Genomic DNA, 13,514 nt, shown 5'->3' with positions numbered 1-13,514 from the left:
AACTTAATACATAGTATCAATATTAGGAATAAGAGCAATCTACATAAAGACCTAAAATCACTTACTTTGGTCCAAAAAGGGGTCCGATATTCAGGAACACACATTTTCAGTAAATTGCCACAACCATTAAAATTTGATTTAAGATAAAGAACAGTTTAAACAGAGTCTGAAAGACTTTTAGACAGGCAACTCCTACTCTGTAGATGAATATCATAACAGAGACTGTTAGGCCAGCTTAAGTAAAAATGTCTGTTGGATTTCAGTTTTGACAGCAGTTGGTCACAACAGTCAAGATTAGGTATTTTGTATGTGATAAATTTATCACTGGTGCATAACAATGTTTCATTTTGACAGTGTATTAATTCTGTAAATATTAGCTGTTCCAGTTTACTGTGTTATATTCACCTATTTTGACAGTCTCCTGACATATGATCAGGGTAGTAAGTATTATATTCAAAAGTTTTATGTTTTTATGTTATACTTTCCGACATGTTCCACACCCATGAGAGTCATTTCATTTTTTGGGTGTATGGAACGAAAACTGAATCTAACCCTATCTAATCTCTTCATCTCCTAAGCTGAAACATTACTGTGTCCTACGATTGGTTTCCTTATTTTTCTCAATATGTTATAGCCGTTATACACCTAATAAGACATGCTAATGAATTACTGTGATGATATAAAGTCAGATGTGAAAATCATAAACTCTATTGATTAGACATATTTTTGTTTTTTCTGTGCTGCTAATCATACGCTATTGTTTACGTGAAATATCATCTGACACTCAAGCCCCATACATAAGTTCCCGAAACTGTTCCTAATGTTTTTTTATCTACAACTGTAAATATTCCATCCATTACTCTATTTGTTGTTATACACAATTGAACTTGTCTCCTCAGTCTTTCACACATCCCACATTGTACGTAATGATGAAGTTGTCTACATGCACAGGAATTACTACAGAAGTTTTTAATTCTGGGGATCTAAATAAGCTCTCTGAAGGTAAATGTAAACAAGAAATTGAAATAATAAAACAAACAGCTCTTGCAAATGGCTATAACAGCTCCTTAATAGACACCCCAGAAACACTCAATAGTGCCAAAGCATTCACATCACAAATAATAATAATAATAATAATAATAATAATAATGTCCATAAAATCCCATTTGTGGGTAGTACTTCATATCAGATTGCCAATGTCCTCAAATGAAAAGCATAAACATATCATTCACCACCGACAACAAGATTGCACGGACATTACCTCACAACAGCAATGGAGTGGTCTCATTTACAAATATACCATCACACCAACGGCTTATTTCTCCTGTCGGCTGTGGAATATATGTACATCAACTAACAGCATAAATTGTATATCTATCTGCATGTTTTTAAAGCATAACCAATGTATTACTCCACCCTTTACGTAGTTATTGTGTGAACAGATATAGACTTAAGAACCCACTGATAAAGAAAAGTTTGCTCTGCTCCATCACTCCTTTCACCCTCTGTATCTGAATCTCTTCCATCACCCTGCCCCTGATATCTCTCTCTCTCTCTCTCTCCCTCTCCCTCTCCGTTTCTGCCTCCATTCTTTCCTCCCTATCTCTGAATCCCAGCAAAATTATTATTTATGTGTAATTTTACCACTGTTAGAAATGTAATTATTGTGCTTAAAATTTGCAACATGTCACCTGATGTAAACGAGTATAAAATTTAGTCTATATAAACTTGACAGGAAAGGATTTGTATACCACTTAAAATATTTATTCCAACACATGTATTCAGCAACTCAAACAAAGATCTCCCAAACCTTTAAAACTTATTCTGAAATAATAGTGATGTTGTTGTGATAAATATTCTTAGTACTTCGAGATAATGTTTCTGTTTTGCTGTATGTTCTTTGCACCTAGTAGTTTCCAGACACTATATTTGTTTACCAAGTATGACAGCTAAAATATGTGATGTTATGACAGAGAAAGGAGCGTGTGACCACAGGAGGTATTTTAGTTTCGTTTTATAAGTCTCATTAATTCAGATCTCTGAGCTTGTGGTGATTTTCATTTCCATTTTCAATAGGAGTTAAAAGGCTGGATACCAGAAAAGTTACAGAATACCCACTTTTGTAAATACTGGACTGGTTCCCAAGTTCTGCCTTGGTTATGTGATGCGTGAACACCTTGAAACATGATGTCACATTTAATCTATGTTATACACTAGACACAGATAGGACGTGTAAATGGGTTCCTCTTTGGGATGGTGAGGGGCAGGGGTGAGCTAGCAGCAACTTTAAAATGTGTTTGGAACTTGTGACTTCATCATAATAACGGTACATATACAGGTCTGGTTCTCTGTGTAATTGGGGAGTACCATATCGGACCCAACACGACGATCGTTGGATGGAGGACACCAAAATGGATGAATGAATAAGCTTTACAGAATGTTCACAGTTTTGTTAAGTAAGTTAAAATAGATGAACAGTGGATTCTGTCTGTGTTACTGTGCTATTATCAACACAGCTTAATGAAGTTTGTTATAAACTCTTATGTTGTTTTTATTATACCACTACACACACCAGCACACATTAGCGAATTACTTCTTTTCCTTAAAAAGATACAGTATCATAACACACTAATATTTTATTTAACTAATTTGTGAACTAATATACGAGTTTCATTGCAGGAAACACTTTATCCAAGCTTTATACTTGATCTGATGGTGCTTTGTTGGTCTCAGTCTCCAAGAGATAGACCATCTGCTAGCCAGATTGTGTCAATAGCATCTGCACCTGAATTCACACACCTTGGAGATACTGTGTCCCTAAATCACACTGCTCCAGTTGTTGCCACAACAGTTGTCAACATGCCACAGTCTGCAGGTAAATGACTTTACTGATTTTTATTTTTCTGTAATCCATCTTAGCATTTCTTGTATGGTACATGAGGATTCATTGGTCAGATTCTGACCTTGATAATTAAAGAAAAAATTTATAATTTGAAAACTGTTTCACTTTTCATTGTTCAGTAGCTCACAAACTAAGACTTATACTTAAGGCCTACTATGCTGAGAAGAAAAAAAATCATTTTTAAATTACAATCAAACAGTGGAGACTCCAGGTAGGAATACCAACACCGTTGGAAAAGACTGATTGCTACTTATCATAAGGAAGATATGTCAAGTTGCAAACAGCACAAATAAAAGACACTTACATAAAGCTTTTGGCCATAGCTTTCATCAGTAAAAAAACACACACACACAAAATTCACACACACATGCAAGCACAACTCACACACACAATTGCCAACACCAGTATCTTGGGTCGGAATTCTGAGTTCGACTGCCATGGATTAAACATGTTGAGGATTGTATACGCATTGTATTCTAGCTGTTACCCATGACTGCACTCACATACCAATAAAATGAAATGGAATGTGTGTATGGCTTTATTGGCCCGGAGACCCTGGTTGGGATGTTTGGGATCTTGGTGCAGGGCTTTTTATTTGTGCCCATTTTGATGACTTGCAAGTCAATGATGATAAAATGATGATGACAACACACACATCCAGATTTGAGCAGGGGCTGTGGGAAAAGGGGGGGGGGGACCAAGCTAGAATTGAACCCAGGAACTCATAACCAAGAAATAGCAACACTAACCGCATGATCACATGCTGTTCATGCAAAGTTGAACACAACAAAGAACTTGTAAGTAACACGAGACACACAGCAGTAAAAATGTGACAGACTTGTGATTGATGTTAGTATGAAAGTATGGATTAGACACTTATAGGAGTATAGAAACATTGCAATCAATACGTTGAATTGTATTATGTAGAACATATTGAAAAACAAAAACATTTTCTCAAATATGATAAAATTGAAAGAGTAAATAGAATTTTCAAAGAGTTATTATTGTTCCTCATTTCACATTATATTCTTCACATCAGTAAATATGTTGTACTACACACTTTCTAAAGTAGCCAATATTCTTCCTCAGAGTTCAATATCAAATTTTATCAAAATTCCTGCTTTCTCACTCTTTTATAAAAGATATAGGAAAACATATAGGAAAATATTGTTTGCAGCAAAGAGAGCTCATAACTCCAAAATAGTGCACTCCGCTGAAAACAAAAATAAGGCAGTATGGAAGATTGTGAAGCAGGAAACTGGTATCAGGAAAATGAATCTGTCAAACTTGAAAATCAAAGAGGAAGGGACTCTAATAAAGGACCCAATATATTTGGCAAACTATATAAATGATTATTTTAGTAGCATAGGAATAAAATTACAGGAAAATTTTCTAACAGCCCCTCAGGTCAAAAAGCCAAATAATGGTGTATCACACTCAATGGTGTTATTCGCTACAACACAGGAAGAAGTCTATAAAGCAGTCAGCAAACTGAAAAACAAAAACTCAGCTGGTCTGGATGAAGTCCCCATTTTTATAATTAAGGACTGTATCAAGAGCCTGCTTCCACCTTTAGTTGATATTATAAATCAGTCTTTCAAGCAGGGCTACTTTCCAGACTATTTAAAATATGCGAAATTACTACCTTTCTTCAAAAAGGGTGATGCAGGAATAATTGAAAATTATAGGCCAATTTCTCTACTATCATGCTTTGCAAAAATATTAGAAACTATTATGAAAGATAGGCTAATCAATTATTTAAATAAATACAACTTACTGTCTGTTGACCAGTTTGGATTTCGATCAGGGAAAAGCACAGAATCAGCAACAGCACACCTCACAAAACACATTCTAGAAGCATTAGATAAAGGGAACTACACAACAGGTATATTTCTTGATCTAACTAAAGCGTTTGATACAGTAGACCACAACATATTGTTAAATAAGTTAGATGAACTTGGAATTAGGGGACTTGTGAAAAGTGGTTCCAGTCATATCTAAAAAATAGAAGACAGATAACTGAAATCTCACATATTTCAAGTTGCTCAGACTATATTGTAAAGTATACTTCAGACCCAAATTATGTAAATATAGGTGTCCCACAGGGTAATGTCCTTGGCCCAGTACTATTCTTCATTTACATAAACGACTTCCCACAGAGCATCAAGCATGGACAAACAATATTGTTTGCAGATGACTCAAATGTTCTAATCAGTGACAAATCACCAGATGCACTAAAAGAAAAAGCCGAACAAACACTAAGTGTACGAGAGTGGGCATCCAATAATAAACTAACACTAAATCTTAAAAAAACAAATGCTGTTAACTTCTATGTCTGCAAAAAACCACACTTTAACAACTTTAAGTTAAACAATGAAACTATAGAATGTGTAGACTACACAAAATTTCTTGGTATGCATGTTGACAGTCAGTTAAAGTGGGAAGAACATATTAAAATACTTAGTAACAGAATCGCTACAGCATGCTATGCTCTGAGAATTCTGACTGCAGTTTGTGATACTACATGTGTCAGATCTGTATATTTTTCTTATATCCACTCTGTTATTACCTATGGAATAATATTTTGGGGAGTCAACAGTAAAAATATTCAAATAGTTTTCAAATTACAAAAAAGATCAATTCGTATAATAACCAAGAGTGGCAGTAGGGCTCACTGCCTTGAACATTTCCAAAAGCTGGAAATCCTAACTGTCCCCTGTGAATACATTTTTCAAAGTGTTATGTATGTAAAAAAAATATTGACTGCTATATGAAAAATTCATTAGTACACAGCTATGAAACTAGAAACCAATTCAATCTGCATCTAGAGAGGAAAAATAAAGTTAAAATTCAGCAGAGCTTGTTGTACAATGCTGTTAAATTATATAATAAATTACCTCAAAAAACAAAAGATATTGACACAATCGGACAGTTCAAAACAAAACTAAAATTTTTTTTATTAAATAAAAGTTATTACGCAGTAACGGACTATCTGAATTAAAACATGTAGTGTAATTAAAGTAGCCTGCATTGTAATACATGAGGAAATAATTATGATATGTAATCAAAAATTGTACAGTACTATAAGAAAATTACAAATTACACAAGGATATAAAACTAATTTAAGATACCTCAAAAATGTGTGTAAATACTAATTTTATGTGTATAATTGTAGGTATATTGTATTGTATATGATTTTGCTGATGAAATCCACACAATGTAAATTGTTACATGGATTAATAAAGAAATCAATCAATCAATCAATCTGTTCAGCACATTAGTCATGAAAGTGTAACAGACGGAGTTTCTTTCACATGTATAATATTAGTATGGATTAATTGGGTAATACAGTAAAACCCTTTTTTAGTTATTCTGTTGGCACCCAAGTATGTGATAAATGGAATTTATAATGTTTGAACTTGGAATATCTTCAAGAATTTTGGAGGATACTGGCTTTGAGGATATTCTTCTGTAATTATAGGGGGTCTGTTCTTATACCTTCCTTATGTGCAGGACTCGCCTGCACTTTCTCCAGTGACTTGAGACATTGCGCTGATTAAGAGATTCGTGATAAATGAAAGCTAACGCAATAAATGTAAGTTGAGTAAGTGGACAATGCCGCAGAGTATTCTCTGTAAAACAGAATTGGGATTCGTTCTGGACCTTGCGAGTTATTTGTTTTCAACTCTTTCAGTTGTTTCTCTACATCAGGGGTGCCTATTTCTACGACTCCGTACTGAAGTGTGTGCGACACTCAAATAGCGATATGTTTGTGCAAACCTCCTGTGTGAATAGTTGCTTAAATGTGAAATTTAAGACTTCAACTTCCCTTTTGCTGTCTTCTATTGTCATCCCATACTGCTGGATGAGTGACTGGATAGAAGCCTTCAACCTGCTTATTGATTTTATATACGACCAGAATTTTCCTGGTTTCTCAGCAAGATCTTTCAGTAAGGTATGATGGTGGAAGTTGTTGTAAGCTATGAACGTTGAACTTCTTACAGATGTACAAACTTCTAATAACTTTTCCGAGTCGATATTTCTGTGTTTGTTTTTGGACTGAGTGTGCAATAGTCTCTTCCATTCTTAATCCATTTACATGGTACATAGTCTCCAGAGCACAATTTACAAGCAGGTTAAACTTTGCCCGTAAGTCAGTCATATTGGATCTAAATGATGGCCATTCATTGTCAAAGTGGGATGCTATCAACTGCTTATCTACTTATACTCTCTTAGCCATCTTGAAGACTTCATTAACGTTAAAGCATGCCTGTTTGTAGCTAGAAGGTCTAAAATATTTCCATTATGCATTGGTTGTGTAACTAGTTGTTCAAGGCAGTTTTTAGATGACATATTCACAAATACTTCATAAGACTGTCTGTCTGTACCGCCTCAGTGAATCCACAGATGTCGCAGTCTATAGTCAGTAGATTAAAGTCACCTCCAACTAATACTGCACTACCTACATATTTCTGTGCTATTGAGCAGATACTTTCCTTGAATGATTCTGCAACTCTTACGGTTGAATCATATGGCCAGTATAAAATCCGACACCTAACTTGAGTTCACCTAGACCTGCTATTTGTGTCCAGATAACTTCACAGTCAGACTGCATTTCGTCCTCTACAGACATAATATTTTTGTCATTGGCAATGAACAGTCCCCCTCCTGTGGTGTCTAATCTGTATTTTAATATATGTTCCATCCCTTGCTAAATGTTTCAGTTTTTTCTACTTCAGTTAATAGCTAGCTCATCGGTCTGAGAATAATTGGATCATAACAATTTTCCTAGAGATCAGTTAAGTTCAGGTACTTTGTTACGAGTACTTTGACAATTTACTGTTAAAATTATGTCTGTTGAAGTGTCTCTACTTTGTATGTGATATGATTTCACACTCTGTTTATCAACTGGCAATCTTTCATCAGAGGGTCTCAAACTACCGCCTAGCCTAAAAAAGCCCCATGTTCACAAGTACTGTGCTGCCCACTAGCTCCTTCCTTTGTGTAGTGCTCCCCTGACTTATCAGTGCGAGTCCCACAGTTCTCCACCCTTTAACACAGGTCCAGAAATCTGCAGCCATGGCCATTGCGGAATCAGCAGAGCCTCTGGTTGGGACCGTCCACTCAGCTCCCAGACAAATGACTCAATTGCCTCTGGGCATGATGCCAGCACTTCTGCCACATGCCCACTTACAAAGAGAATGGGGAAGGCCAAACAACCAGCTTCCACACTGACTCTCCATCTCGAGCAACGCAACCATTTAATAATCCACCACTCACCCTGCAGTTATTGCAGATTCCCCACATCGGGTTTGCTGGAACGAGTGTCAGCAGCAGAACCCATGTGCTAAACAAGCAACTTCTGATGTCCGCCGTGCAATGTGCCAGTTTCTTTGCTGGCTGACTGGGCTGTGGTTACTGATCATTCAAAAAAAGACAACCAAACAAATGATACTGTTCTACGGACTCTGCAAATGAATATGTTACCTTTACTAAAACACAATGTAATAGCTCTCAAATATAAAAATAGACAATAAATTTAATAATTAATCTGTTCAAGCATACAAAAACATGCAAAGAATTTAAGAATTGAACTGTGAAAACAGATCAAAGACCTAAATAGGTGACTAACTAATCTGCTAGTGCTTGACCAGCCAAAACAAACAAACAGAAGTCTACTGTGCCACAGACTGCATAAATGTACATGTTACCATTACTGAAATGCGATACTGTACCTCTCAAATACAAAAATATGCATTGAATTTAAGAATTAAACTATGCAAACACACAAAGGATGGAGCAATTAAACTACGGAAAGAAACAAAAAAAGCTAAATATGGAACTTGCTAGTATCTTGGTGCTTCATCAATGAAAGCAGACTTGTTTGAAACTACAAGGAATAACTCCAGATTCTTGGACTGGTTGGGAATTTAGTCATAGCCATTTACTGTTTGCAAACTTTTACTGCTACTGAAGGAGATATTCATTGAAGGTAGGAATTGCTATGAAATCCACAAACCACCTTCCCTACCCTCTGGCTCCTACCCTTGTAACCGCCCCGGTGTAAAACCTGTCCCATGCACCATCCCACCACCACCTACTCCAGTCATGTAACCCAGAAGGTGAACACGATCAAAGGCAGAGCCACGTGTGAAAGCACCCATGTGACTTACCAACTGACCTGCCCACACTGTGAAGCTGTCTATGTGGGAATGACCAGCAACGAGAACTGTCCATTCGCATGAATGGACACAGGCAGACAGTGTTTGTTGGTAATGAGGATCACCCTGTGGCTAAACATGCCTTGGTGCACGGCCAGCACATGTTAGCACAGTGTTACACCGTCCGGTTATCTGGATACTTCCCACTAACACCAACCTATCAGAACTCCGGAGATGGGAACTTTCCCTTCAATATATCCTCTCTTACCGTTACCCACCAGACCTCAACCTCCGCTAATTTCAAGTTGCCGCCACTCATAACTCACCTGTCATTCAACAACATCTTTGCCTCTTACTTCCACCTCGACTGACATCTCTGCCGAAACTCTTTGCCTTTACATATGTCTGCTTGTGTCTGTCTATGTGTGGCGGATAACGAGAAGAGAGGATATACTTAAGGGAAAGTTCCCATCTCCGGAGTTCTGACAGGTTGGTGTTAGTGGGAAGTATCCAGATAACCTGGACGGTGTAACACTGTGCCAAGATGTGCTGGCCGTGCACCAAGGCATGTTTAGCCACAGGGTGATCCTCATTACCAACAAACACTGTCTGACTGTGTCCATTCATGCGAATGGACAGTTTGTTGCTGGTCATTCCCACATAGAAAGCTTCACAGTGTGGGCAGGTCAGTTGGTAAATCACATGGGTGCTTTCACCCGTGGCTCTGCCTTTGATCGTGTACACCTTCCGGGTTACAGGACTGGAGTAGGTGGTGGTGGGATGGTGCATGGGACAGGTTTTACACCGGGGGCGGTTACAAGGGTAGGAGCCAGAGGGTAGGGAAGATGGTTTGGGAATTTCATAGGGATGAACTAAGAGGTTACGAAGGTTAGGTGGACGGCGGAAAGACACTCTTGGTGGAGTGGGGAGGATTTCATGAAGGATGGATCTCATTTCAGGGCAGGATTTGAGGAAGTCGTATACCTGCTGGAGAGCCACATTCAGAGTCTCATCCAGTCCCAGAAAGTATCCTGTCAAAAGTGGGGCACTTTTGTGTTTCTTCTGTGGGAGGTTCTGGGTTTGAGAGGATGAGGAAGTGGCTCTGGTTATTTGCTTCTGTACCAGGTCGGGAGGGTAGTTGCGGGATGCGAAAGCTGTTGTCAGGTTGTTGGTGTAATGGTTCAGGGATTCCGGACTGGAGCAGATTCGTTTGCCACGAAGACCTAGGCTGTAGGGAAGGGACCGTTTGATGTGGAATGGGTGGCAGCTGTCATAATGGAGGTACTGTTGCTTGTTGGTGGGTTTGATGTGGACGGACGTGTGAAGCTGGCCATTTGACAGGTGGAGGTCAACATCAAGGAAAGTGGCATGGGATTTGGAGTAGGACCAGGTGAATCTGATGGAACCAAAGGAGTTGAGGTTGGAGAGGAAATTCTGGAGTTCTTCTTCACTGTGAGTCCAGATCACGAAGATGTCATCAATAAATCTGTACCAAACTTTCGGTTGGCAGGCCTGGGTAACCAAGAAGGCTTCCTCTAAGCGACCCATAAATAGGTTGGCATACGAGGGGGCCATCCTGGTACTCATGGCAGTTCCCTTTAATTGTTGGTATGTCTGGCCTTCGAAAGTGAAGAAGTTGTGGGTCGGGGTGAAGCTGGCTAAGGTAATGAGGAAAGAGGTTTTAGGTAGGGTGGCAGGTGATCGGCGTGAAAGGAAGTGCTCCATCGCAGTGAGGCCCTGGACGTGCAGAATATTTGTGTATAAGGAAGTGGCATCAATGGTTACAAGGATGGTTTCCGGGGGTAACAGATTGGGTAGGATTCCAGGCGTTTGAGAAAGTGGTTGGTGTCTTTGATGAAGGATGGGAGACTGCATGTAATGGGTTAAAGGTGTTGATCTACATAGGCAAATATATGTTCTGTGGAGGCTTGGTAACCAGCTACAATGGGGCGGCCAGGATGATTGGGTTTGTGAATTTTAGGAAGACGGTAGGGGTGCGGGGTGTCGGTGGAGTCAGGAGGTTGATGGAGTCAGGTGAAAGGTTTTGTAGGGGGCCTAAGGTTCTGAGGATTTCTTGAAGCTCTCCCTGGACATCAGGAATGGGCAAACTTTGTATGTAGTGTTGTCTGAAAGCTGACGCAGTCCCTCAGCCACATACACCCGACGATGAAGTACCACGGTCGTGGAACCCTTGTCCGCCGGAAGAATGACGATGGATCGGTCAGCCTTCAGATCACGGATAGCGTGGGCTTCAGCAGTGGTGATGTTGGTAGTAGGATTAAGGTTTTTTAAGAAGGATTGAGAGGCAATGCTGGAAGTCAGAAATTGCTGGAAGGTTTGGAGAGGGTGATTTTGAGGAAGAGGAGGTGGGTCCCGCTGTGACGGAGGACGGAACTGTTCCAGGCAGAGTTCTATTTGGATAGTGTCTTGGGGAGTTGGATCATTAGGAGTAGGATTAGGATCATTTTTCTTTGTGGCAAAGTGATATTTCCAGCAGAGAGTACGAGTGTAGGACAGTAAATCTTTGACGAGGGCTGTTTGGTTGAATCTGGGAGTGGGGCTGAAGGTGAGGCCTTTGGATAGACAGAGGTTTCGGAATGGGAGAGAGGTTTGGAGGAAAGGTTAACTACTGAATTAGGGTGTAGTGGTTCCAGATTGTGTTGATTGGAATTTTGAGGTTTTGAGGGATGTGGAGCTGGAAGAGGGAGATTGAGTAGATGGGAGAGACTGAGTCTGTGTGCAATGAGAGGAGGTTGAGGTTTGCTGGAAAGGTTGTGAAGGGTGAGTGAGTTGCCTTTCCGGAGCTGGGAAACCAGGAGATTGGATAGTTTTTTGAGGTGGAGGGTGGCATGCTGTTCTAATTTGCGGTTGGCCTGTAGGAGGATGCTCTGAACGGCCGGTGTGGATGTGGGAGAGGAAAGATTGAGGACTTTTATTAAGGATAGGAGTTGACGGGTGTGTTCATTGGCTGAGTTGATGTGTAGGTGAAGGAGTAGGTGGGTGAGGGGAATGGATTGTTCAGTTTGAAACTGGTATAGGGACTGATGGAAAGAAGGGTTACAGCCAGAGTTGGGAACTTTAAGTTTGAGGCCTTTGGGGGTAATGCCAAATGTCGGACAAGCCTGAGAAAATAAAATATGGCAGCTTATAAAGAAACATTCCACATGGGAAAAATATATTAAAAAATTGATATGTGTGCTTGTGTCTGTATATGTGCGGATGGATATGTGTGTGTACGAGTGTATACCTGCCCCTTTTTCCCCCTAAGGTAAGTCTTTCTGCTCCTGGGATTGGATTGACTCCTTACCCTTTCCCTTAAAACCCACATCCTTTCGTATTTCCCTCTTTCCTGATGAAGCAACCGTGGGTTGCGAAAGCTTGAAATTTGTGTTTGTGTTTTTTTATTGTGTCTGTCTACCAGCACTTTCTCGTTTGGTAAGTAACAGCATCTTTGTTTCCAGATGCTTGAAAAGGTCACTCTGTTTCTTCCTAATCTTGGTTCCTGTAACTAAATCTGCTTCCCCTGTCCCATCCCTTCACCAGAGCCATTTTCCTGAACATCAGCACATTGATACTTTCATGACAATTCAGCCAACCACCACAGAGTCAACACTTCAACAATTGTCACATCTCAGACTCCAGTATTACTTTTCCCTACAGCCTTGATATATGTGAATGTCACATCCCTAGTAATGAATTGACTCTGATGGTGTGATGGAGACTTCCTCTACTTGGTCAAGTTAATAAACAAATACTGCAGAGTTCTAGGATGAGAATTTAGTGCGGTTCTTCGTTCACGAATCTCGTATGTGGTTAGTTATATTTGTTTTTTGCTCATGATTAATTAGAATTGTTGGCACTCGTCACCATGAAAGGAATGTTTCTATATAGTTGCTCCTTTGTGAGTATTGTGCTTCTAGTTACTAGTATAACTAACTTAGTTTGCCACTCCTCCTAACTCTCTCTCTCTCTCTCTCTCTCTCTCTCTCTGCCCATATATAGTGCCATAACTCTTAATTGCAGCCACTCTTACAAGCGAGTGCCAAAATTATCCCAGCCGTTGACCTCCATCATCTTATAAATCATGAGTAGAACATAGATTTTTTTGTTTCAGAAGGAACTGTCAATGGTTCTGAACTGTGGTTGGCATGCTCCAATGCCAGGGTGGATCTACTGCTGGCTAGTAGCCGTGGCTGGCTGCAGTACTGCAGCCTTTCTCTGCCTAAAAAGCCAACAGCAGCATGCACAGTTAATGGCAATGTTTGGCTTGGTGATAGCATTGGCCAAATACATGCATATGTGTGAGTACATGTTTCTGTAAGAAAAATTGTTTCATAGCTGTATTTAACCAAATTTGTATACTTTGATGTTAAAGAGCTATGCAGTTTTTATTTCAATACTAAAGCTAAAATCAAAACATCTGTTATTTGAAATACTATAGTTCATTGATA

At 39.3% G+C, this 13,514-nt stretch overlaps 1 protein-coding gene across 1 annotated transcript in view; it reads left to right on the top strand.

Annotated features, from left to right (window-relative positions):
• The window catches only part of LOC124720213 (leucine-rich repeat serine/threonine-protein kinase 1), a 150,417-nt gene that overhangs the window by 121,734 nt on the left and 15,169 nt on the right, over positions 1-13,514 (top strand). Inside the window, exons 38-39 of the mRNA XM_047245563.1 lie at positions 2,680-2,875; positions 13,178-13,364. Coding sequence (XP_047101519.1) covers positions 2,680-2,875; positions 13,178-13,364 — 383 coding nt within the window. The remainder of the gene's footprint in view (positions 1-2,679; positions 2,876-13,177; positions 13,365-13,514) is intronic.

Source organism: Schistocerca piceifrons, chromosome 1 (assembly GCF_021461385.2).
Source record: "Schistocerca piceifrons isolate TAMUIC-IGC-003096 chromosome 1, iqSchPice1.1, whole genome shotgun sequence".
NCBI lineage: Eukaryota > Metazoa > Arthropoda > Insecta > Orthoptera > Acrididae > Schistocerca > Schistocerca piceifrons.
Note: the sequence above shows the minus strand (reverse complement) of the source record. Positions and strands in the feature narration are given on the sequence as shown.